The sequence below is a fragment of the Anser cygnoides genome, chromosome 1 (assembly GCF_040182565.1).
Source record: "Anser cygnoides isolate HZ-2024a breed goose chromosome 1, Taihu_goose_T2T_genome, whole genome shotgun sequence".
Taxonomy (NCBI): domain Eukaryota; kingdom Metazoa; phylum Chordata; class Aves; order Anseriformes; family Anatidae; genus Anser; species Anser cygnoides.
Window position 1 is genome coordinate 41,695,267 of NC_089873.1, and position 24,610 is coordinate 41,719,876.

The following is a 24,610-nucleotide window of genomic DNA, read 5'->3' on the forward strand; positions in this document are numbered from 1 at the left end:
CCACTAGAAGTAGTCAGCATAGACAATTAATTACATTAATATAAAAGTCTGACTTCAGAACATCAATAAAATACTGTGCTGCTTTTGTAACTTAGGGTAGATGTCACAAAAAAAACCACCTTTGCAACAGTCTTTTTGCACGCAGAAGTAGTAGTAGTTTAAAACTTCAGTTCCTACTGATTGCTTTCATTAGAGCTGACACAATTCTGTGTGACAAGCAGCTTTAATGACATTACTTGAGGCCATCTTCCTTTAATTGATGATTTTAAATTGGAAGTCTTTGTAATAAGATTCCAAATTCATTCTTCTTCTTCTGGAAAATTGCCCTGTAGCTTTATTGGAAAAAAAAAGAAATTGCATGCCTGCTCTATTTTTATAGCATGAGGCACAGTATTGTGGTTGGGGAAAGGATTCTTGTATTTTTACAGCTTTATATGATTACTTACAGCAGACTAGAGTACTACTACTTTATACTCTGTAATGCTGATGTAATGAAACTTGTCCTGGTAGTTTTCCTGAATGCTGACAATATCTTGCTCAGGAAAAAAGCACTAACTTGAAACAATTGTCAAGGAATGCCATACTAGAACTTTAAGTGTAATATTATAAGTAATGTGAGTCTTTACTGATCCAAGTGATACATTTAATGTTCAAGTATTTGTTAAGAATTCTCTTTTCATATAGATATGTTTTAGGGTGTCTGAAAGATCATCTAGTCTTCCGGATTTAAGCCTAATGAGGCAGAACAGGACAGTGTATCGTAAAGAACATAAAAAACTGACGATTAGCAGCACATTTTCTTGAATTTCAGGGTGGTCACGTGGAAAATAAGGCCTTCTGTAAGTTAGAAGACCTAACGGTATGTCTTTCAGAAGACCAATCTTGAAAGTAAATTGAAATAGTTTATATGAATCTAATGTACTTAATTATGTGAATGTTTCAGTTGGATTGGATTTTTCCCTGCGGTTTCTAAGACTAATTTATTTGTTAAAAGAGAAATACTGTTTTTGATGGGAATGAGAAATGTGTGAGCTGGGTATTTATGTATGAATCTGTGTTCCCATGCTTCCCTTCTGCTTTTTTTGTGCATAACAAAGGGTAGTTATGTCTTGCTCTCGTAGTGTATCGTAATCTTCTACTGTTTCCAAAGCAGGAGTAAATAATAATAATAAAAATCCCGCACACTGAATCATTATGTTTTAATTGATTTTTATTTTTAAAGGGGAAAAAACAGTTGAAAGTACACTTTCAAATAATAAATGGAGTAGAATTTAACATTTCATTCTGTTCTTTTAGCATTTACAGGTAGTATGTTCTCTTGTGTCCTGTAAAAGTTCAGGGCACATACACTGAGTTTATATCTCAGTTGTTCATACAATCTTTTCAGTTACAGCTGAACAAATAGATCCTGTTGTGTCAGAGGTTCTTTTGCTGCTCTGTTTTTCTAAGGTGTTAGGGTGTACTGTAACGCAAAATATTCATAGGATAATTGTTGTTGTTGTTCTACCCCTTCCATTTGATGCAATTGTGAGTATGTAGTTTTCAATAACTATGCTTTTTTGTCATGGCATGCCACTTGCAAAGCTGAGGTAAGGAGATAGAAACCAAATGGTCTGTATGTTAATAATTTATTGTTGACTGATGCTTTATCAGTTACCTTTACATTATGACAAATACACTTCATTTATTAGTGGTATTTAGGTGAAGGAAAACAAGTACTGCACGTTTTTTCAATTAGTGAAAGAAATAGTAGTTTTTAAAACTGGTTGTAAGAGAATTCATGATGATTTCCATGCTTTCACAAAGCTGTTACAGTAGCATAATGTTTTAAAGACAGTAACAAGCCAGTTGGTACAGTTAAGCAGTAAAAACAAAGCAGACAGTGTCAAAATTTAAAGGTTGCCGCCAGGAAAACAACAGAAAGTCTTGCATGGAGAAGGAAAGAAGGCAGTGGCTTTGTTTCTAGAGGAACTAAAACCAGGGGAAAAAAATCCAAACCCCAGTTCCAGCTGTCCATGACTTACATTCCCTTGTCAAAATATTTTTTCTAACTAAAAAGTAAACATTTCTGGGGTGGAGGAGATGGTAGCGAGTTCAATTACTTTTTGGAAACTAAAGGGTTTTTCTTTATAAATAGAGGATGGAGGTGAGGTGGAGAGCCTTTGCAGATCTTTTGTTGCTAAAAAAAAAAAAAAAGAATATAGTCTAATAAATACCTATCAAAATGAGACCTCTCGTGTACCTGTCTTCTGTTGCCTACCTGTAGGCTCGGATCCAGATGTACAGCTGTTATGAATTGGCAGATTCATTAGCCGGTATTGATCTGACATCTTGTGTTAGCTGCAGATCTTGCTCTTTAGGAGAAAAGGACTTTATTACTGGCTTAGTAGTGAGTGGAAGAGCATATCTTGGTTTATAATGTGTGCTTTGGCTTGGTTTCAGAGTTTGTTGCAGGGTGTGTAGCTGTGATACCAGGAATCAGCATTTGTTTGGGCCGTTCTAAATAGGCTGCAAGTCAGGATAAAAAAATTACCTGCTCACGTGTTTGCATCACTCGTGGGGTTTGGGGTGGGGTGGGGATCGCTTGTTTGTTTTTCTTTCTTTCTAATGAGATAGTCTCTTGGTTCCAAGTGGTTTCCTGGAATAATTTTCAGCCTGTTGTTCTTATAATTAAAGGATGCTGATTGAGACTAAAAGTAGGAAACATTTCATGCTTGTTTCTGCCTTGCCCCTCACAGTGAAAACCAGGGAAGCCTCATAAAAGACAGCAGATTGGTGGTGGTGCCAAAGGTAAATGCTGTATCATGCTTTTTGCAGCCGTTAATATGGTAATGTGGTTTCCTTTGCCTAGTTGTAAATGAGGATGTTAGGACAAATGAGGCACTGTCTCTGGAGAACCAATTCCCTCCTCTGTAGCTAATGCTAAGCTACACGGGTTTTGTTATGTATGGAGAGTTTTGAGAGATGTCTATGATACAAGTTGCAAAGATCTCTTTGAAAGTAAATATCAGAGGGGAATTCATAATTAAAAAAAATAATTGCATGGCACTGCTTGTCTGACTTGAACATCTTAGTGCTGAAGCTGGGAAGTGGATTTTTCTTTATGTAGTGTCTGAAGGCATACGAAGTGATTTAAAGTAAGTGAGGTGAATCTCACAATTGGAGTTTTGTTCACACTAGATGCTAGAAATGTCATAGAAAATACAAATCTAACGTTTCTTTCTCCTTTGAAGTCTGGATGGTTTTTATCCCTTCTCCCCAGCTTTGATTCAAACCTCCGGAAAAAAAAAATAGAAAAAAAAGGCAAAACAAAACGTATTTTTAAGGTACTGATGAAAAATGCTGTTTTTTTGTCTTCCTCACATATGTAGTTATTGCTTGCCTATATGTAGATATATTTTTTCATATGGACTCTCAATGTCTCCCGTCTGTGGTACTTACTGCCACAGTTTAGATGGTCAGTATAGCACTCATCTCAGAACACCACAGTAAAAGGCAAAACGTAGACTCTGTAGGGAGTCTCTTAGGCTCTCCATGTATTTTATAGAGTAAAAAGTGGGAAGGGCACATGTAGAAAAATTCTGTGTACTGAATTTCTGCTCCGGTGGTTTGGATCCATAGACAGCTTCTTGATCACGTATTGTCCAAAGTTTAGCCAGTAAAAACAGAAAAAAACTATAACCTTAAGGTTTCAAAACTGTTTTATTGGATAGAAAATAAATTGTATTTTCTCCTATCTTCTTTAAAAGTCTAGACATGACGTATAGTAATTAAGGAATGGTCCATAATTTTTTTTTTCGGTTTTGCCTTTATTGTTTGTAGCAGATGTCTGATTAGGGTATTTTTAAAGGAAAAAAATCACTGTTGTGGCAAGAACACCAATGATAATGTAAATATAGCAAAGAAAATTTAATTTCTCTAAAGCTATAAAAATAAGTTGAACAAGCTTACTCTTGGCAGCAGGTAGTTTTAGAAGAAAACGAGGAAGAAATTAGATTGTATAAATTCTGCAGTCAGAGCTTTTCATCTGTAATGTATGAAATAGAACTGTGAGTGTTCAGTTTGTAGTATCGCTGCTTTTTTCTTTTTTTTCCCCTATTACAAACTTGCTGGAAACAGCTTGTTAGAGGAAGGATTAGCCTTTAAGAAGTCAATAACAACATTCTACTATATAATGTATGTTATTATAATCTTAACCTAATTTGTCAATATTTTTATTGGAAACTTATAGCCAATTTCTCCCCTCAACAGAGAAGGGAAACAAAAGTATTTTGGGATGCACTTACATTAACAATTGGACTTTGTTCTTAGCACTGGTGACTGGAAAAAGGGAAACGTCACACCCATTTAAAAAAAGGGTAGAAAGGAGGACCGGGGATCTACAGAACTGTAAGCCTCAACTCTGTGCCTCAATGAGAAGAGTTTACTGAGAGCAGCCCTGCAGAGAGGGACTTGGGGGTTCTGGTGGACAGAAAGCTCGAACGTGAGCCAGCAGTGTGTGCTTGCAGCCCAGAAGGTGATTTCAGAAGTCCCAAAAAGGCCTTGGTTGCATTTACTGATAATTCAGAGTTCTTTCACACCATGAGAGTGGTGCAGAAAGATTTGAGAGGCTTACTGTTATTCCTCAGAACTTCTATTTTTTTTTAGTTAATATTTGCTTATATCTATGCCACGTAGGTTTATTTACAAATGGTTTATATGATCTTTTTCTTCACACTGTTTAATGCCTTTCTTAAACATTTTTCCAGTAATACAAACAGAAGATAATAGATTTGTAGATACATAGTAGAATATATTTGAGCATCTATTCTAGTTTCAAAATCCAGTTTTCTCAAAGCTTGCAAAAATGTTTTTGTTCTGTTGTTTTTAAAGTGTTCTGTGCCATTTCCATACAGATTTTTGCATGATATTTTTAAGTTTTTTAACAGATAATGCTTGTATACAGTTTTGTAGCACAAACACATCCATATTAAGCTTTAATTACAGAAGTCTTAATGACTCCCAAAGTAGAGAGGAATAGTCACTGACATGACTCAGAATAATAACGTAGTTTGAGTGTGCAGTGATCTGTGACAGAGTAAGAAAAGTGTCCTTTTTGCACAGATAATTCTTTAAAGTCTTCTCCCATCAAAGCTTTGTCAAATACGGCATCTCTTTGCAGGTATGACTGGCAGCTGTAAGGTATCTTTAGTGTTGGCCAGGTCCTTTACAGGTTTATCAGACAGAGCAAATACTCTGATTTTCCCATTTTAGTGGAAGAGGTGTATCTGAAGTATTTGCTTTTCTGGCATCACTGCTAAGAAATGTTCTCATTCTGAGAAATGTCAAGTGTTAGAACCCTATGCACGTTATAATGAAAATCATTCATCACAGGAAATATATTTTAAAGCTAATGTTTTTTTTCTGTCTTTATATGGTAGTTGATTTCATAAGCACTTCCAGGTTCACGGGGTCCTGTGTTTTTCTAAGTATTAGATGTATTAGTATGTTAAAAATAGCTTCTGTTGGTGAGAAATACGGGTATTGCCTTACGACAGGACCAGGTTTTAGATGGTACCTTTCTTGGAGATAAGTGGTGGTTGCGAAGTGATCGCCAGGCAGCATTGTGCCACGGAGCACAATCCCTTAAAAGGCTAGAAACGGGCCTTTTTGTCATCTAACTGGAATTTCGAGCAAGTGAAGACAGAAGCAGTCAAATGACAATCTTATAAATAGAACTTTGAGATGTTTATTGTGAAAACAGGAAATACTTTTAAGGAGATAAATTTCATGGAATTTAATTTATTTAAAGAGGAAAATAATTACAAAACTGAACCGTCATTATTCATTTTTAGAAGGATAAGTGTTTTAGAAGTGTCTCTTGGAAAACAACATTTAAAGAAAAATAAGTTTGGAATTTTGAGCAATAGAAAATATTGAATACCAATGAAGTTCTTACAGCTGTGTTGAATTTTGTTAATTCAGAGCACTGACTCCAGAGCATTTGTAAAAATTCATCTGAAGTTCATTTCAGAATTATTAGTGGGTGTTCTCAAGAGGAAGTTTGATTTTGAACTTTAAATTCCTTGACTTCAAACACATCTCAATTTTTTCTTTATACACCTTCCGTTCCTTGCTAATAGTGTTGCACTTTTCTACAATTTTGGAAAATCCTGGAAATCTGATCCGGGAATCATCAAAGCCACAGAAGAACAAAAGAAAAAGGTAAAGCCACGAGCTCCGTCAAATGTATTCTTCAGCTGCCTTTGCCAGTTGGTCACAGTAGTTTGCTGTTTAGTATGTGAAATTTCAGTAAATTGTTGTATAACAGTAGGTCTAAAATGTTGAAAATTTCCCTTTTCTTGCAGATTTCTCTCTTCCGTTTGGAATATACGTTCAAGTCTTACTGGTCCAAAGTTGCATTTAGATTGTTCTCAGTAGAAAAATAGAATTACAAATCAGATTTTCAACAGAAAAAGTTATAAAGCAGTTGGATGAAAATGCAAATGTAAAGGTTTAGAATTTTGCCTTACTGAAACATACGACCCATTATGGATTATGTGTTACTTATTGATTCTATAAAAACTTTCCAGACTTTCAAGCACCTCTAGTTTTCCTTATGTTTGTCTCTAAAAGTATTAGATTGACGAAGATTTTAAGTGTAAAACAACCAAAACCACAGGCAGTCTGGGGTGGTTGTTTTTTAAAATATTAGAGAAATTATGGATGATTTTGAGATGTTTCTAACACTTTTTAATGCTAATTAAAAATTATTATTATTATTATTATTTATTTCTAATATCTTTTAGTTATGGATTGTTCACAGCAACTAACCTGAGCATTGAATATGCCAAAATTATACAAGCAGCAGAAACAGTTTTTTTTCATTCTAAGTTTACTAGAAGCTCACGTACCACCAAACTGAGTTTTCTGCTTCCCCTTCATGCTTACTTGTGAAAACACGTGTGGATTAACATCAAACCACTTGGAATTATGGCCTTACAAAGGGATAAATATATGTTAGCCTTTAAAACATGGTTGCGATTGCTTAAACGATTTTTTCTCTGATTATTACTGAGTTTTGTTGGTCAATATACAGATGGCTGTGCAAATTCCCTTTCTATTATTGCAAATTTGCCAAAGTAAAATCCAGACTAAATTCTCTTCCTTCAGTGGGTCTAAATTAAATAGAACAATCAGCACCTGCACCTGGACTCAGACTCAGCAAATTGCATGAACGTGCAACTCATTTGATCTAAGTGCACAAGTCGTTATGTGTGGGTGCAAAAGCCTTGCTGAACTGGATAGGAAATATGAAATGCAACTTCCCCGGTTAGATGAATATCATCATGAATATTTTAGATTTCTTATGTTGCAGCTAACCCAGCTGTAAAATGATCTATTATCAGGGGCATAAGCCACTGGTTGCAGTGTAGTGCTATCTCTTGTTTTCTTAATTTGTCTCCAAATGTGTTTATGTTGAGTTTGCCTTTAGCTTTTGAACAAATAACCAAAAAAATTCTTCTAATTCCAGATGACCAAGTTAAGTATATTTGGAAATGTTGCAGTAAGCAACATTTTTCAGATGTTTATTCTTTTGATATCTCATGTTCTTTTTTCATCTAGGATTTCTATGTTACAAAATAACCTGAGTTACTCATAAAATAAGTAAATTAATAAAATAAAAAAAAAATCCCATTTTCACAATCAAATATTAATAGTTTGAAAGCACATAAAATAGACCCAGGGTTTACAAAGCACAAAAGCGTGGCAGTAACTCAAGTATCCTGGGTCTTTGTCTTGTAAGTTTTACAAAAAATTATATTTAAAAGTGCTTTATCTACTCCTGGTCAGCTCTGTTCTCATGAGCTTTGGGATCTTGCTTGTGGACCATACCGAACTCAGGTTCAGTAGGAGGTTCCCGTGGTGGAGATGAATACTGCACCAAAAGCAACTAGAAATACAACAAGCAAGGAGAAAAAGTAGTCCAAATTTTGGAGTTTATTTAAGAAGTGTTAGAAAATGGGAAAGTTGTTCCTTGTTTGCCTGAAATCAGCAGGGAAGCTTTAAGACAAAGCTCACCCCTGGACTGTTGACTGTAGCTTTTACTGGCTACTTGGAGGCAAAAATTACCATAAACATTTCCTGACCAGTTAAGTGTAGTATTGTGGAGGAAAACTTCTGTGGCTTCAGTCCTATTACCCATCGTAGAGTTCATCATCTAATGAAGGAAGTGATGATTTTATTGCTGTGGTGAGAAAATAATTAAGAACTATCTTACTGCTATAATGTTAAGAACGATATTAATAATTAAGAACTATATTACTGCCTCTCCAGTTAGAAACCATGTTGATGCATAAGCTATACGTGGTTTGAAAGGGAGCAATAGACTGACCTCTTTGCCATTAGGCTATTTATGCTGAGTAAATTCCTTCTGGATCAAGGAAGGGTACTTTGGCAAAAGACATTTTCCGGATATTTTCCATATGTTGCAAATGTCATTTACAAGTCTCATGTGGGACAGATTTCAGCTGCTGAATTTTAAAACTTGTTGGAAGCCATTTAATGGAGTAATACGTTACTTCTATTCCAGCAATAAAGTAGATACTGAAGGAGTGCACAAAATAAAAGAGCTGTCGTTTAGTGTGGAGGAATAGGGATGCTTTGGCTGATACCTATTTATGTGCATCACTTGAGCCATGAGTATAACATCTGGAAGAGGTTTGGTTTGCATTATTATTCTTTTCTTCCTAGAAACTTCAGCATCTGAGAAAAGAGGTGAATATAGATTTAAAGTTTTTGATGGGATAGCTCTAGAAATAAAGTCTGGTTTTTAGACTGGTTTATCTTGCTAGCTTCATGAAAGGTCTTAATTGTGTTCCTGTTTAGAAATTCAGCTGCATTCATTTTAATAAGCTTAACAATAATCTAGTCAAACTGGTGGTAACCAGTGTGAGGATGTATCCAAATTAATATAAACTTGCTTTTTCTCTAATTAAACCTAGATAGAGAGTAGGAATGAGTATAAACTAGAACCAATTTAGAAGTAAATGTCTATATTGGTTCAAAATCAATTTTGAATGAATTTAAATTGTTACTGTATGTAGAAAGTACCTGAATTTAATGGAGCTCACAACCTTGGTTGGATGTGCAGATATAACAGTGGTTATCAACATTTGTTTGTATACTAAAATCTAATTATTTTTTTTTCAGACAATAGTAGAACTTGCAGAGACGGGAAGTCTGGACCTCAGTATATTCTGCAGCACATGCTTGGTAGTTGCTTTCTCTTTTTTTTTTTTTTTTAATCAGTTGCAGCACTTTTTAAAAATAGATTTTCCTATGCTGAACACATGCATGGCCTTAGTAATGCAATATCAGGGACAGAATTTATTTGCTATCTTTAATTTAAGCAGTATTTTCAATAAATAACTTCTACAAAAAGCCTTTGCAACAATAAGGAAAAAAGCATTTGTAGTAAATGTAATGTGTTGTGTTTTTTTGGAAAGATAGCTAGTTAATTATTAAGGCAGTCAGTATTTCACTGTAATGCTCTGACCTATGTAGAACATGAATGATGTTAATATTCTTAAAATCAAATCTGGAAAATCAGGTATAAATGTGGCACCTTAAAATCATCTGTGTGTATATACATATGTATATCTCAAAATACTTAACAGATCTTTTCTGTTAATCTTCATTTCCATTTTGTATTTCTTTCAAAACACATGCTTTAAAAAAATTGCTGAGAGTAATCTAGCATTGTGAGTTCCAGTTGTTGAATTGCATTCCTGTCTTTAGAAAATAAGCTGGAACAGTTTAGGTGTCAGTTATCAATAATACTGACAGAATTGTGGAACTCAAACTCGTTCTGTACTTTCACTGTTAAAAAGCTGAAATGAAAATGCTTGCTTTACCAAGCTCAGTATTTGGAAGGGATAGAAGAACTTTGGGGAAAAAAAAATCCTTTATATAAACCAGTCAGTGTAAAAGTCATCTAAATTAGGTTGTAATCTATAATTTATTTAACATAAACATATGCAGACTAAGTCTATTAGCTAAGACTGTTAAAAATTGAAGCTAAGTAGTTAACATAATACTTCTTTTGCATTAAAATTTATTCTTTTCCTATATAAAAATGTCAGATTTTTGATGTTCTAAACGTTAATAACCATTACAGATACGGAAGCCAGTGAGGTCCAAACATTGTGGTGTGTGCAATCGATGTATAGCAAAGTTTGATCACCACTGCCCGTGGGTGGGTAACTGCGTAGGTAAGTAATTCTCTAAAATATTTTGCCTTCATAATAGATAAAGAAGGGAAAAGCTTCTGAAATTGACCGTGTGTTTTATGGGATTTTTTCTGTTCCTGTTTTATGGTGAAAGTGACTTGGGTTCTGCCCAAGCCACAGAAAAACTGTTGAATACTTTTGATAGAAGGAAACTTGCTTTTAGTACTGAGCTTAGCTTTTTTCTACATGCAATTCTCAGCATTATTCTTATTTGTATTGTCTCTTTTATACCCATCCTCAAAATTGTTTTGTGTAATTCAGTTTCCTGTATGTATATTTATATTCACTTACATTCTAGTATTTAAAAGATGAAAAGCTTTAACTGCATTTTTACTTTCCACAGAAAGAGCATATACTGATTCGACAACTATTTATCCATTTACATAATGTAATTTTTTCATCTTTACTAATAATTTTCTAATGGCAAAGTGTGCATATTCAGAAGTGCAATGATTATAGTACTTACATACAGAATGGCTTACTGATGAGGTGTTATTTTCTTTATGGCCCCTTCTTCCCCCAGCCCCCAGATTCACAGGTATTCACTTATTCTCCCCAGCGATGATGTAAGGAACTGAACAGAACATGAGTAAAGTCTCTAAATTCTATGTCTTGTTTTTTGAGAAACTTACTTGAAATCCTTTATTATGTAGGGAAAGCTTCACAGCCAGGAAATTAATATAGCTTGCTTCATTTTTTTTTTAGGACACAAGCAGAATTTTGGGCAGGAATTAGGCACCTGGATTCATTGACATTTTAGTCCTTCCAAATACTACTAATAATAGATGGTCACCGTAGTTTGACTGTTGTTATGGTCAAGAGTAAAATGGTCAGTGCTGACATTTGAATTATAACAACATCACTGAAATCTCATTGAGATAGTCTTGTATCACTCCCTTCTATTTTACATTTCCTGCTACTGTCATTATCTGAGTTACTTTTGATTTCCATTTTGAATGTTTTACAATGAGGAACTAAGGCATCCTTAATGTAATGAAAAACAACAGCACAAAGGCAGAGTGGGCACAGGCTCAGGTTTCGGAGACAACGCTGGGTGACAGCTTGATATTTATTTTTCAAGGGTGCTGAGGAGTACTTGTCAGTGGGACAAAGATCCATGATTTCAATCAGTAACTTGAAAAAGCGTAAAATAACATGGGGAAGGAAAAAAAAAACATAGTTTGTGTGTAATAAGAGAGTATGTTAGTAGTAGGATTAAGTTAAGGGGAGGAAATGTGATGTGATTTGGGGGTGGTGGGAGGGTATAGTGTATTTCCCCCCCCCCCCCCCAAAAACAGTGGTGATGAAAAAGCAGAATCTTCCTGGTCTTGAACAGATCCGGATAACTGGTGGTAAAAGTAAACATTAGGAAACTTGAAAATATGCTGGAAAAAAAACGTAAGAAATTGAACTATGGGAACAGTCCTGAACTGGAGGGAATGATGGTCTAATGACCTTACATGGCTTTTCTGCCTCCAATTTGTTCGTGGTGACTCTGTTTGTAGGATTACAAAACAGAATCCATTCTTAAAACAGCACTCATGGTATGTTTCCCAAAAAGGGAAACGTGAATTATGCCTTTCCCAGGAAGGTTGAATTTGGAAACACTTTGTATAGTCTTCCTTCAAATGTGTTAAAAGGATAAGAATTTTACTAAAGATAGGATTGCAGAAAGTGTGTGTGCAGGCACCCTAAAAATAAATCCTTTGGGGTTTATTTGCAATGCAAAGAGAGACAGTATTTTTACTATTCTGAAGAGGTTGACAAGAAGTGCAGTCTAGTTAAAAAAAAAAAAAAAAGGTAATTGGGGCAAATACCTTCAAAATTTTCAAGTCTCTGGAGGTGATTGATTTATACCTATGTTTTTAACTGAGTATCAAAATGGCATTATGCATTTTACAGTCAGTTGTTTAATAACTTATTTTTCATTTTCAAACTTGCAGTTACGTTTCAAACTCAAACTGTAAACTTGCAACAGAAATCTAGTTTACAAGTAACAGCATGAAAGGAGCTATAGCCAAATTTTATACTGTTATGTCACAAGTTGTGCTGACAATGTACTGAATTATTGTTTGGATAGCAGTAACTGAAAAGGTAGGTCTTGTGTACGTGAGAAATTACATTATGGTTTAGAAAAATGATTTCTTCCCAAACCCAAAAAAGGATTCTTCTCCAAGGGGCTAAAAGTAGGAAAAGAGGAGGAAGGAATGAACAAATCATCCAAGTCATGCAATGTGTAAATCCATCAGTTAAAAAATAAAAAGCAGTTGTCTTTATTATATGTTATTACTTACGTATAATATAAACAAAAGCATATAAAAGAAATTAGCAACTATTCTTACAGCATTGTCTTAACTGTGAAGGATCAGTGACTGTGTTCCTGTCAGTCCAGGGTGAACCTGTAGAAAACAGTGCTGTGTTTTGCTCAGTTTTATGTAAGATAAAAAAGGAATTTCTTTCCTTTAGTGATTGTGATCCTTTCTGAAAGTTCTTTCTTTTCCAAAAAAAAGTCCAGTTTCCTTTTCTGATGTCTTTTAATAGTTACCAAGGCTGTACCTGTCTTATTTCATAGGTTTAAATTCTATGTATATGTTTTCACCAAATACCTGGATTTCCTGTTAAGTAAAATTTGGTCCAGGATCATTGGAGATGCTACTGCAAGGAATGTTTCATCAAACACCTATCAGATGGACCTCTAGGTCACCATTTAAGTTTCTTTTTTTTTTTTGATATTTTTTCTTAATGAAACCTAACTGTTCCAAAACTTAGGATGCAAGTGGAAGTGATACCTTAGGGGCATTCCCAAACACTATTTCTGGTGTGCTCAGAGCTGACTGAAGGCAATGTTGCAACATATTTTACATCTGAAGGAACTTGTTTGATTTTCAAGGAAATGTCGTGTTTAGTCTAGCTTGTGTTTGTGTATTTTTCCTTATCTCTTATTTATACAGTCTTTCAGTTCTCTTGCTAAAAGCACTTGATTATTTTCTGCCTCCAGAGGATGCTCTTGCTTTAGCAGGCAAAACATTTGACATAATGAAGAAGTAAATGCTGTGCTGGTAAATGTTGACAGCCAAATCTTCTTTAGCCCATTACAGTCTCTGTTGGTTTAGTTCACAGCCTAGAGCTGTTGGGAGGTTACAGCAGTGGGCATATTTTAGAGACAGAAGGAAGGTTGAGTCCTTCAAAACAACAACATACATAAGAGGCATCTTCTTAGCTCTGATGATGTTAGATGATGTTAGAAATAGATCATCCTTTAAACAACTGATTTTTCTTGTGTTTAAATGCAGTCAGAATGTTCTGGTTTTTTTATGCCATTCATTATCTTAGCCAGCTCTTCGGGGCTGGTCTGTTCTGTTAATATCTAACTTCTTTTAGATATTTTATTTTCAGTTAGGCTTAACCATGCTTGATAAAGCTAAGTTTTGAGTTAACTTATTATCGGGGGGGTTGTATTTTTTTTATATTCCTATTTCTTTTAAGTAAGTGAACTCTGCAGTTTGGCTTTTTTTTTTTTTCTAATGGAATTCTAAAAAATATATATTGATGTGTAATTCCTAAATGGCTAAAAATGAAATGCATTTGTGTGAATTTCAGCTGTAATGCAACAAAGTGAAGTAAATAAGTTCTTTGTTCTCAGTAGTGGGAAAAATCATAGTGAAATTAGCTGTTTCACTTGTCTTTTAAAGTAATACTGGCTTAATATTGGAGAGTAATATTTCTATATTCAATAATGAACAGTACATATAAGTAAGAAATTAAGCTACTGTGTGTATTGTTGTCTTTCTTCTGAAAGTGGAGTAATTTGATCCCCGTTGTTCTTGTACAACTTTAGGAGCAGGGAACCATCGCTATTTTATGGGATACTTGTTCTTCCTCCTATTTATGATCTGCTGGATGATTTATGGATGTATCTCTTGTGAGTAAATAGTTTTGTGGATTTTTTTTGACTTTTTTTTTTAATTGCTTGTAAATACTTAATTTCCTGGTATGGATTTTTAAAGATTTTTTGTCTTATCAAAGTTTTTGATATTTTTTATTCTGGAATTGAACTGCATATTAATCATTTTCTATACTAGGTAATTTAAATTAGATGATGTTTTTCTTGTCCTAGTTTATTTTCATCCTCATAGCATGAATCTGCATATGTCATATATTCAATGACTTGGGAAAGGAAGTGAGAACAACTAAAACTCTTCTGTTTTCTGATTTCATGTAGCATGTTCTAATGTGGTCTTTATGTTGATGTATAGTAAACATATCTTAAATCTTTTTTATGGTGTTTGATCCCTTTTTTCTCTAGACTGGGGTTTCCACTGTGAGACAAGTTACGCAAAGGATGGATTTTGGACCTATATTACACAGATTGCTACCTGTTCTCCTTGGATGTTTTGGATGTTTCTAAACAGTGTTTTTCACTTCATGTGGGTGGCTGTGTTACTCATGTGTCAGATGTATCAGGTATGGAGGAGCACTTCCTTCATAATGCTGAGTCTTGGGAGTGATATAGAAATATCAAACAGTTGTCATTTACATTTTCATGTTCATTATGCAAGACCAGGTGTTCAGTCTCTCAGCCACAGCTGAAGGAGGAAAGTATCTGTTGTCTCTGCACAATAGAAGGCATTGTTCTCTTCTTGTTCGCTTTTTTTTTTTGCAAGAGGTTAAAATACTTACCTCCTGCTTTCCATTCTAAGAATGACAAAAAGGCAAAATAGACCAGAGAAAAGCAATAAAGACTAATAGAAGCCTAGAGGATAAAATCTGTGGATAGAAGTAGGAATAATGCAGTATGTCATTAGCATTAAGAGGGTGGTAACTTCAAATGGGATGCAGTAATTTCTTACACTGCTTCAGGGTAATTCGTCATCACATGACTTAACTGTAATCTCACCAAACCCATTTTTTTCTGTAACCTTTTTAATGAAAGACAAGTCATACTGGAAGCCTTTCAGTATGACTTGTCAGTAATGAACAGTGAGACTCACTGATTTAATCTGTCCAGAGATCCTGGAAATGAAAATCATCCTATAAGGCTTAGGTGAAACTTCTTAGCAAATTTGAGTTTTGTCCTCCTTTCTCTAGAATGATTATTTACAATACATGCCAATTTCAGTCTTGCGTATGAGCCATTCGGTCTTTTAGAGGTCTTTCTTGCCCAAGACAAATGAGCAAAGGTAACTGCATGCATTTCATTTGGCTTTCAAACCAGTCTAAACCACCAGACTTCTATAGCAGGATAAGCATGTAACTTTCCAGAGAGCCTTGTGTCATGATCTATTCTATTAAGTTTTGCATTGAGGATTCCTTTTAAATGGATTCCTTTTAAATGCACTCTGTGTGCAGGTGAATCTTTGAATTACATGACACCTTGAAAAATACATCTCGTAGTATTATGTATCATTAATGTAATTAAGTGAAATAAGTTTAGCACTTTTAATTATTAATACATTTCCAAAATTAATACACTTCTAAAGAGTGTTACATATAGAAAACATAGGATTGTTTAGGAGAATTATTTCTTTGGAGTTTGACATAGTGATGAAATTGATATTCTCCAAATTATTTCTTTCGCTGTGCAACTACACAGCCCCTGCTGTTGCTGCTTTTTTTTCCTCTCCATTGTCAAGTTTTGACTTGCCCTTCATATTGAACTGGCCAGGGTTCCTGCCAAAGCACTGCATACAAAAGAAAAGTAATTTAAAACCTTTGCTTCCAACTTCAAAAGTTGGCCATTAACACTTCATTTATATACATAGAAATGAAACTCCACTGGGTTTCATGGAGGCAGAGAAAATGCTTGAGAAAATAAGTAAATCTAAATGAGGCAGGCAAATGCAAATTTAATTTTCTCAATGTTCTTGCTTTTCTACCATCCAGCAGAGTTGACTTTTCATATTCCACTGGGACTTAAAAGATTTTATCTTGCTGTGGTATAAGGCTGTTAAGGGGGTTCTCATATTTTTGTTTCTAATTACATCACATTACAGTAAGTTCCAGTTTTATATCAGATACCATGTTAGGCTAAAGTAGTTGGAAAGTTGTTACAGAAAATCATAGTCTGTGGGCCAAATGATTGTGGTTTAAGACAAACAAACTAAAAAACCTTTTTCTAGTCGTCTTTTTATCTTGCAGACAGTAAAGTTATGTTACTGCAACAAAGATATAAATTGGAGGGAAATACACTACTGTTGTATACCATACTATAATCAGAATGTCAAGAGGAAAAGTGATTCAAATGCTATGTGAAGAAACTCCTGAATCTATTATTATTTACAGCACACGTCATCTGACAATGTATCAGTCAGTCATCTCTTTGTTATGAACTAACAAGTCACAGTTTGTTCAATGATCATGATTTATTTCCAATCACTTTGAATGTTAAACCTTCTGCACAATCTGGTGCAGCTGCTGTATGGTGTTTTATGTTGGGATTTGACAATTTCTGCAGACAAAAATTGTTCTTCAAAAGCAAGAATATAAAAAAAACAAATCCTTTTTCAGTCTGTCTTGTGCAGGACTTGTCTGCCTGTTTTTACATGGGCTAAATTGCTTACTTTATTTTCCTGTCTTCAGATATCTTGCTTAGGAATCACTACAAATGAAAGAATGAATGCAAGACGATACAAGCACTTTAAAGTTACAACCACGTCTATTGAAAGCCCATTCAAGTAAGTTGTAAAGTGTAAACATACATTTCTTGCTTGTGTAGCTGTTCACATGGTTGAATTGTGCAGCGTGGTGAAACAAAACATAGCTAAATACTTTTAAAGGATTTTCAATACTTGGAATGCTGGAGCTGTCAGCAGTTTTTATAGTAACGCATTCTGTCCAGTTAAAGGAAGTGGCAAATATTTTGTGGTGACTCTAGACAGTGATGTATAAACACCAAAAATAGTGCTCTCTAGCAGTGATCGTATTTTACTGCAGAGTTTATGGGGAAATAAACCAAAAATACTCTCTCTATAAATCAGGTGCTTAAACCCAGAGGTACTTAGTTGCTCTGTGCACTAGCTTCCCTTTTTCTTTACTGTGAGCATACAGGTAGCACTTCCTCTTCAGGAGGAAGGTCATTGACGAAAGCTGGTTGTGGGGCAGGGAGCAGGGTGTCCCGGGAGCTGAAGTGGGTGTTGTGTGGGTGAGATGCATGCCTTTGGGTGTCAGGATGAGGGTGCAAGCAAAGAGAGGAGAGCTCAGGGATGATGTGGCACCGGTATGTTAGCGCTTGTAGGAGATGAATACAACAGCAGCTTGTGAAGTCAAAGCAGGAAATAAATGAAGGCATGAGGCTGGAATATGGGTGGGTTAAGGTAGTGTTATAGAAGGAGCAGAGAAAGGACAGAAAAACATGTCTCATCCCACTGTACATGCTGTGTCCTGTGGGAGCTGCTCCTCTTTCAGGTAGCACCCAAGGGAACAGGAGATAAGAGTGCTAGAAGAGAAGTTTGTGTGATGCTTTTTTTTAATATCCTTCTGTACAAAACTTCTAGTGAGAAACAGATGAGCATCTCTGTATGGTTTAGTCTTCCTATAGATAAGAGTTGTAGCAAAATCAGGTAATTATTTTGCCTGAAGAAAGAACAAAGGTGGAAGACAGGATAGGAAAAAAACTACTGTTTTTATCTCCCAGTTGATGTCACATTCACAAACCATTTTCACTGGAACAGGTACTATCATAAAAACGGCTCCTAAAAATAACAGCAGGTGTCTAAAATAACTGATTTGGCATCACCTTTCAGATGAAGCATTGTGAGACGAAGCAGCAGTCATCTCCTTGTTGCTTTGAACTGGTTTGGTGTATTACAACATGAGCTTCTCTTCCAGAAAACCATAATTTATTCAGCCCATTTAAAAAAAAAAATGGAATTTTGATGTAGGCATCTTGAATATATGTCATATATATAATCAGTTCAATATATGTGAACTGATTAAGCGTCAGAAAGCACTTGAACAGGCCAATCTAATTCGTGAAGATAATGCTTTCTTAATTTTGTTTTCTCTGGGGACTTAATTGATCTTAGATCTACAACTGTTGAGAAAGTATTTATGACAGAAATAAATAGGTATCAATAAAGACGGACACTATTCTAGATAAGAACAGTGGATAGTGGAAGAAATACGATAGCAGATAGTGTCTTGCTTGTGTCCAAGATCAAACACTGATGAGTCTAATGAAGTACTATAGAACTTGTTCATCAGCAAGCACTAAAATATTTTTTTATGCGAGTCAGTTCTTTACAGTTAGGAACTTAGACAATAACTGAATTTGTAAAAAGACAAAAAATGTACTTTGTTAAAAGAGCTATGATACTGCTTATTAACGTGTGTTTTTATTTTGTTTTTAGCCATGGATGTATAAGGAACATTATAGACTTCTTTGAATTCAGATGCTGTGGTCTTTTTCGGCCTGTCATCGTGGACTGGACAAGGCAGTACACAATTGAATATGACCAAACTTCAGGATCAGGCTACCAGCTAGTGTAGCACCACCTTCGTCCTGTGAGCATATCATATCTGAGTGGTGCCTGAAAATTTTTCTCTCTCTCTCTCGAATCCACATCCCTTGAAGAGTAGCATGCTATGTGTAGGGCTGGTGATGAATCTTAAGGTACCTTCTCTTCATCAGAGTTTTATTAACAAGAGTGAAAATGGACAGAATAAACTGCCAAACCTGATAAGGAAGAGGAGGAGGATCAAAAAGGGATTTTAACAGTTCTTAACATGAGAATTATTCGCAACAGCATATTCACAGTATTTGTTGTTGTTTTTTTATTTAAGATCTTTCACAATGGAGCATGAGTTTATTGAAGTATTGACATAAGTAGTTATGTTGTGCTGAGCAGAAAAATTCATTTCCCAATATGAATAATTCCACTGAAACAAGAATTTAGAATATAAAGCTAAATTTCATGATGCAGAGTTCACTGATCGCTATGGTGTAGTTCCTGTAATGTGATTTTTTTAATACAGATTTTCTGTAGTATTATGTACATTGAAAAATGTGCTTTTCAATACTGTGAAAAACATCATGTGGTGGGAATCCCCTGTAATGTGTTACGTTAGAGCAGTAGGGCACATCAGATAATGGTTTTAAAAAGAAAAAAGAACTGCCCACGTTTTTAGGTGAATGTTACTGTCACCAGTTACTGGTACAGCTAAATACTTGTAAAGGCCCTGTTCTGAGATTATGTAGTCTGAAATGAATGATTGTGCAAGTAAGAAAAGCTCTTCTGTCAAAGTTAAAGCCCTGCTTAAATGCATGATATACCTGTAAAGCTAGGTTATATAACGTTCAGGAAAAAAAAAGTGGAAAAACTTCATTATCTTTGAAGTAAATGTATAAACAATTTACAGACTAGCAATGTTTCAGTACTAGGTTTGGTCCCCATACAGTACAGTGTAGTGTAATTGCAGACACGTTCAAAGAGAAATTGCATGGGGGAAACCAAAGGTGTGAGAGCAAAAATCTCAGTTATAAAAAGACAAGATGAAATAGTTTTTAATTGACTGCAACTGCAGAAGAAGAAACTAGAGTCATCTGAATTATACTTACTTTGTTTAGAAGTAAAATGATGGAAAACTTAAAAAAAAAAAAAAAATGTCCAAAATAGCACATGCACATAGAAAATGTAATGCAACATTCTGAAGAAGATGGTGTATTGGCAAGTGGAAATCACCCTTAATGTTTTTAAGTTCTCATGCTACAGATGTGTTTGGAAGGTAAGGAATGACCTGAAATTGCATTCCAAGGGGGCTTTTCTTGAATGTGATGCACTGATTTTTGTTATGGTGTTTTCATATACTCATAGTGAATTGTTCACTGCTTCCTTAACTATTGTTTACAGAGAGACTGAGAATCAGGTTAGTTTTCTTCTAAGTGCTGTAGCAACCTAGTGGTTCGAGAAACCTGTGAGGGGAGTATGGGGAGGGGACCTGAAAGCAGATGTCTGAGACCAGTGTAAAGAATGTGTATCTGTATATAAATAATTTATCAAATAGTTTTCTCTCTGTGAGTGTGTGTTTAGTATATTTAAAGCTGCTCATTTTCATTTTATTCAACCAAAAAGTGTAGGAAGATATCTAATGAGCTTTTAGTGATGTTAAATATTGCTGTTAATAGGCATTGTGCCCTGCAAATTCACTGCATGTTTGATGCTTGGCAAAATTAGCGTTTTCTGTAATACGCAGATTACAGGTAATAAAGCAATCTAGTGGTATTCCCGCCCCTTGCCTTAGTCAGAGGAGCAGTGAAACTGTAAATAGTTGATGTTCAGTATTTGCAAGTAAACATTTCTTTCTGTAGTTGTTTGTTGATCTCAAGACACACGCTTAGTTTGCAAGTACCAGATATCAGGATTTACAGAAGTGCAACAGTAGAGTACTTGAATGTTTAATACTGGAAAAATCAACATCATCTTGGACACAGTTCTAATGGGAGAGGTTTGGGTATAGGGGAGGCAAGAAGCTTTTGCTATTTTTGTCAGACAAAATTTGTAATCCCAACGAAGACACGTTCTGTTTCAGTGAAAACAGTTGACATCAGTTATTCATATTTTTCTAATCTGAAAACAAAAAAGCATGAAGGCTTCACAGTGTTGTTTATTTTATTTATCAGGAATGTTCTGCATATTTGTTCACTTTTCACATTTCTGTTGGGGGTCAGTTGACTTGAAGAACTTAAGTCCACTTTATTAAATGTCACCTAGCACCAGAAGAGCGGTTCGGTTTGGTTTTAGTTGCCCAGTAGCATTAACTGCCATGAATTGTGGCACGCCGTCCACGTAAAAAAAGTTTGCAGACAAAGGTGATCTTCGGTAATATGTGGTGAATTCTGCACTATTTACTTTTAGTAGTTCTCTGGTGATAGTTTTGTTAAGACCTGCAGAATTTGAGCAATAGTAAATAGTCGTTAAAATGAACTTGCATATGTGAATTGGGGATGTGAAGTTTCCAGTGCAGCTTGTCATTTGTCTTGAGTAATACTGAAACTTTTGATCAGAGTCGTAAAATCAAGCAGGAGGGGGGAGCCAGCTATGCAGCATTTTTCTGTCAAGTTATCAAACTTGCAATTCATTTGTTGAACCAAAACTGCATCGCTTCTGAAACTTCATGAAGCTGATCCAGACCAACAACAGATCAGACCAACTTAATCTGATATAGGTAGAATAAATGGGAATTTTGTCTTGGCCCTAAACATGTGCTGTTTCTTTGCAGGTTTCTGTATTCTTTGATGTCCACCAGATATATTTTTTTTTCAATTAATGTGTAAAACAGCATCACTGCATTTTAAGCTATGGATTTTTTTGTATATTCTTTATTTATAACTGTGCCAAGTATTATTTTAATACTGTCAGGATCTTGATGTATTACATTGTGAACAAAAAATCTGTAAAATGTTTAATAAATTAGCTCTCCTTACATAAATTAAATCTGTTAAATTTTGTAAGTTATTAATCAAATAAATATTGACTCTTAGATGCAGTGTTTGTCTTGACTTCAAATGTGATTACACACGGCATCATTTTTATCCAACTTCAGAAGCCATACCTCAAGGAAAAAGCCGCTACCTTGCATCTGATTTTAGCAGTGTTGGTTTCCAGAAAGATTTACAGGTGTCTCAGAAGCTGGCAGGCACCCAGTTCTGTGCTGATGGGAAATCCTGTAGGGCCACTTTTTCACTGGGTTTCAGTAAAGTACACCTTTCTACTACCGGTTAAGTTACTGTTCCCCAGTGAGATTCTCCTTTCTTTTGAGTAAAGGATGCTGGCAACAGAGCTGCTTTCTTAAAGGGAAGGGGATTTGGGGGAGCATGTTAGGTGTTCAAATGTACGTATTTAATGTTGTTTGAGGTATTCTAAGGGTAAACAAGACACCTACACAGGGCTAGTAGATATGACCGAGATGTGCACGTCCAGGCGGCAGTTGCAGCAGACAAAGTGCTTTAATTCCTCTGGTCTGTGCTAAAAGTTAGGTTTTAGTAGAAACAAGGTAGCCATCCAAGTTGTAATTTAATCAGGATATTCATAACCAGCCTATACATTAACATATAAGGCTGGGACTTGGGTACACTTAATAGAGGGAAATGTTTCTGTGCTTTGTGCTGGGTGTAGGTTCAGTATTGACATTGATTCAGAATTGTTGCTGCTGTTTTTCCCTGCTCCAGATGTTGGTTCTGGTGAGACTGGGCCCAAGTTTAACTCTACCATCCTTTTTTGACGAAAACCACCACCAAGAAAAACTTTGTGTGCTGAAGATCTCCATCATAGATTTGAGCCCAGCCTTGCCTCCCAGTTGCTGCTGCTGAGGAAAGCTGATTACTTGGTTTATTTACATGGGAAGAAGTGTGCCCTTTGTGTCACCATTATGGCATGATCCAAGTTCACTCTTGCACTTGCCTGCTTTTAAGTGAAATCAGATTTTTATTTTTTTTCCTAGGAAAGCAAAGTCTGTGCAAACACTTGCATTTGGATTTTGGCTGCCTCAGGCTACTAAGGGGAGATCAGTAAAAATTGCACCTCCTGATTCCAAGTTAGGTTTCTTTCCAGTGCCTTGCAGAATTAGTGCTATTTCCACATTGCTTCCAATGCTACGCACAGCTGAGATCTCCAGCTCACCAAGTCAAAGTTCACGTGAGAACCGCTCTCCTTGGTTAGGGCTCCGAACTGAGAATACCTCAGAGCATGACTTCAGCCTGGGGTGAGCGCTTATTCATCGGCCCTTTGTTGCTGCTGGAAAGTTGACAGCAACCAAGTGAAAGCACTTCAGTGTAGGACACTCATTTCTCTTGACAGGTATATTGTCTTTGTGGTTACAAGTGTTCTCTTTTTCTTCATTGCTTTGTCTTTGTCATTAATTTCAGTAACTCCTCGGGATGCAGACCCACGTGGAGCTGTGAGCTACCACTAGGACCCCAGCACAAAATGAGAGGAAAGCCCTGGATGTTTAGCCAGTTAAATCACTTCAGATAATTTCTGTTCATTTTTTTTTAAGAATGAAAAGCTCTTGGTTTTACATAAATGAACAGTGTGCTGGATGCTGGTTTTTGTCAGCACAAATTTCACCCACCAAGCGGTGATGCGGCAGGTTTACGTCACCTACAGCAGCTACACCAGGTAACGGGGAGCGGTCTCATCTGCTCGGTCTGTTACAGCTCTGAGATGTCAAGAACGTTGGTTTGCTTTCCGTCTATGAAACGGTGCCACCCAGCTGTTCACGATGCCTTTCCTAAGAAGAGGAAGCACTTCCAACAGGTAATAAGGCTACAGAAGAGTGATGTTGTTGTTGTCTTTGTGTCCTCAGCTGCTGGGGCCTGGGTACAGCTTCTGAGTTCGAGCTGTCCGTGTCCAGGTTCGCTCTGTGGTAGGGGGAAGCCTTGCGCCTGGCAAGGAGCCCACAGCCGTGAAGGCTGCATAAAACACTTCTCTGCCTCTCTCCCTTCCGCTTTCGGCTGCTGCACAGTCCAGAAGGGAGCCAAAGTCTGTGCTCACAAATTGTCTGTCTGCCTCCCTGCAGCTATTTGTAAGGCAGCTGTGTGCACGGCAGGTGTTTGTGGATGGTCTGCTCATTGCTAGGCAGTGACAGGCAGAGCTTCTGGCTGCAGCTGAGGTAGAAAATGTCAGTCCACGTTTCCTTCTTATAGCTTTCTCCTCCTAAGTATTAATAAGCCAGACTACGTGTTCTCTCTATTTTCTGGTTAGTATAGTTTCCGGTATTAGGTGCTGTGATCTGTACGCTATTTTCTGAAATGCTCTTGGGGTTGTGTTTGGTTGCTCTGAAAACCCACAGCTGTATAATGACCTTGGTTGGAGATAAATAGAATAGAATAAAGATTGTAAAAGTCTTAGCGGTGTTGCATGGTGTCAAGAAGGAAATAACATGTACCCTTTATTGAGCTAAGATGCAAAACTGCTTGTAAAGATTTCTGAAATAGGTGAATTTTGTGCTGTATTTCTGGCATGCTCAAGGTGATCAAACAGATTGTTCTTCCAGCATAAGTGTGGATGCATAAATATATTTAGGAAGCTTGAATTGATTAAATGTTCTTTTTTTCATTTTGTCATTAGCTCAAATTTGCATGCAAAGAGTAGCTGCTTCCTTAGCGTTGAGATATTCTGCACATTGGAGATGACTGCATTTGATCCCGATGGTTAGAGTGACACAACCCTGCAGCAGAACTTGATGAATAACGAACTCTTCTGCTATTAAATGGTAATAATTTGCAAGAATTTAACAAACCTGCAAATGTGTTCCCTAAAAGACCCTTATTTTCTATCCTGAATGTAATGCTTCTTGTGACTAGTGTATATATTAATGCAAAAAATCTAGTAGGAGCTTAG

The 24,610-nt window shown here is 36.0% G+C and overlaps 1 protein-coding gene across 1 annotated transcript in view; it reads left to right on the top strand.

Moving 5' to 3' along the window:
• ZDHHC17 (zinc finger DHHC-type palmitoyltransferase 17) overlaps nucleotides 1-19,873 on the top strand; it is a 74,204-nt gene extending 54,331 nt beyond the window's left edge. Inside the window, exons 11-17 of the mRNA XM_048047435.2 lie at nucleotides 6,080-6,204; nucleotides 9,193-9,255; nucleotides 10,160-10,253; nucleotides 14,110-14,193; nucleotides 14,578-14,735; nucleotides 16,851-16,945; nucleotides 18,620-19,873. Coding sequence (XP_047903392.1) covers nucleotides 6,080-6,204; nucleotides 9,193-9,255; nucleotides 10,160-10,253; nucleotides 14,110-14,193; nucleotides 14,578-14,735; nucleotides 16,851-16,945; nucleotides 18,620-18,758 — 758 coding nt within the window. The 3' untranslated portion in view covers nucleotides 18,759-19,873. The remainder of the gene's footprint in view (nucleotides 1-6,079; nucleotides 6,205-9,192; nucleotides 9,256-10,159; nucleotides 10,254-14,109; nucleotides 14,194-14,577; nucleotides 14,736-16,850; nucleotides 16,946-18,619) is intronic.
• The last annotated feature ends 4,737 nt before the right edge of the window (nucleotides 19,874-24,610 follow it).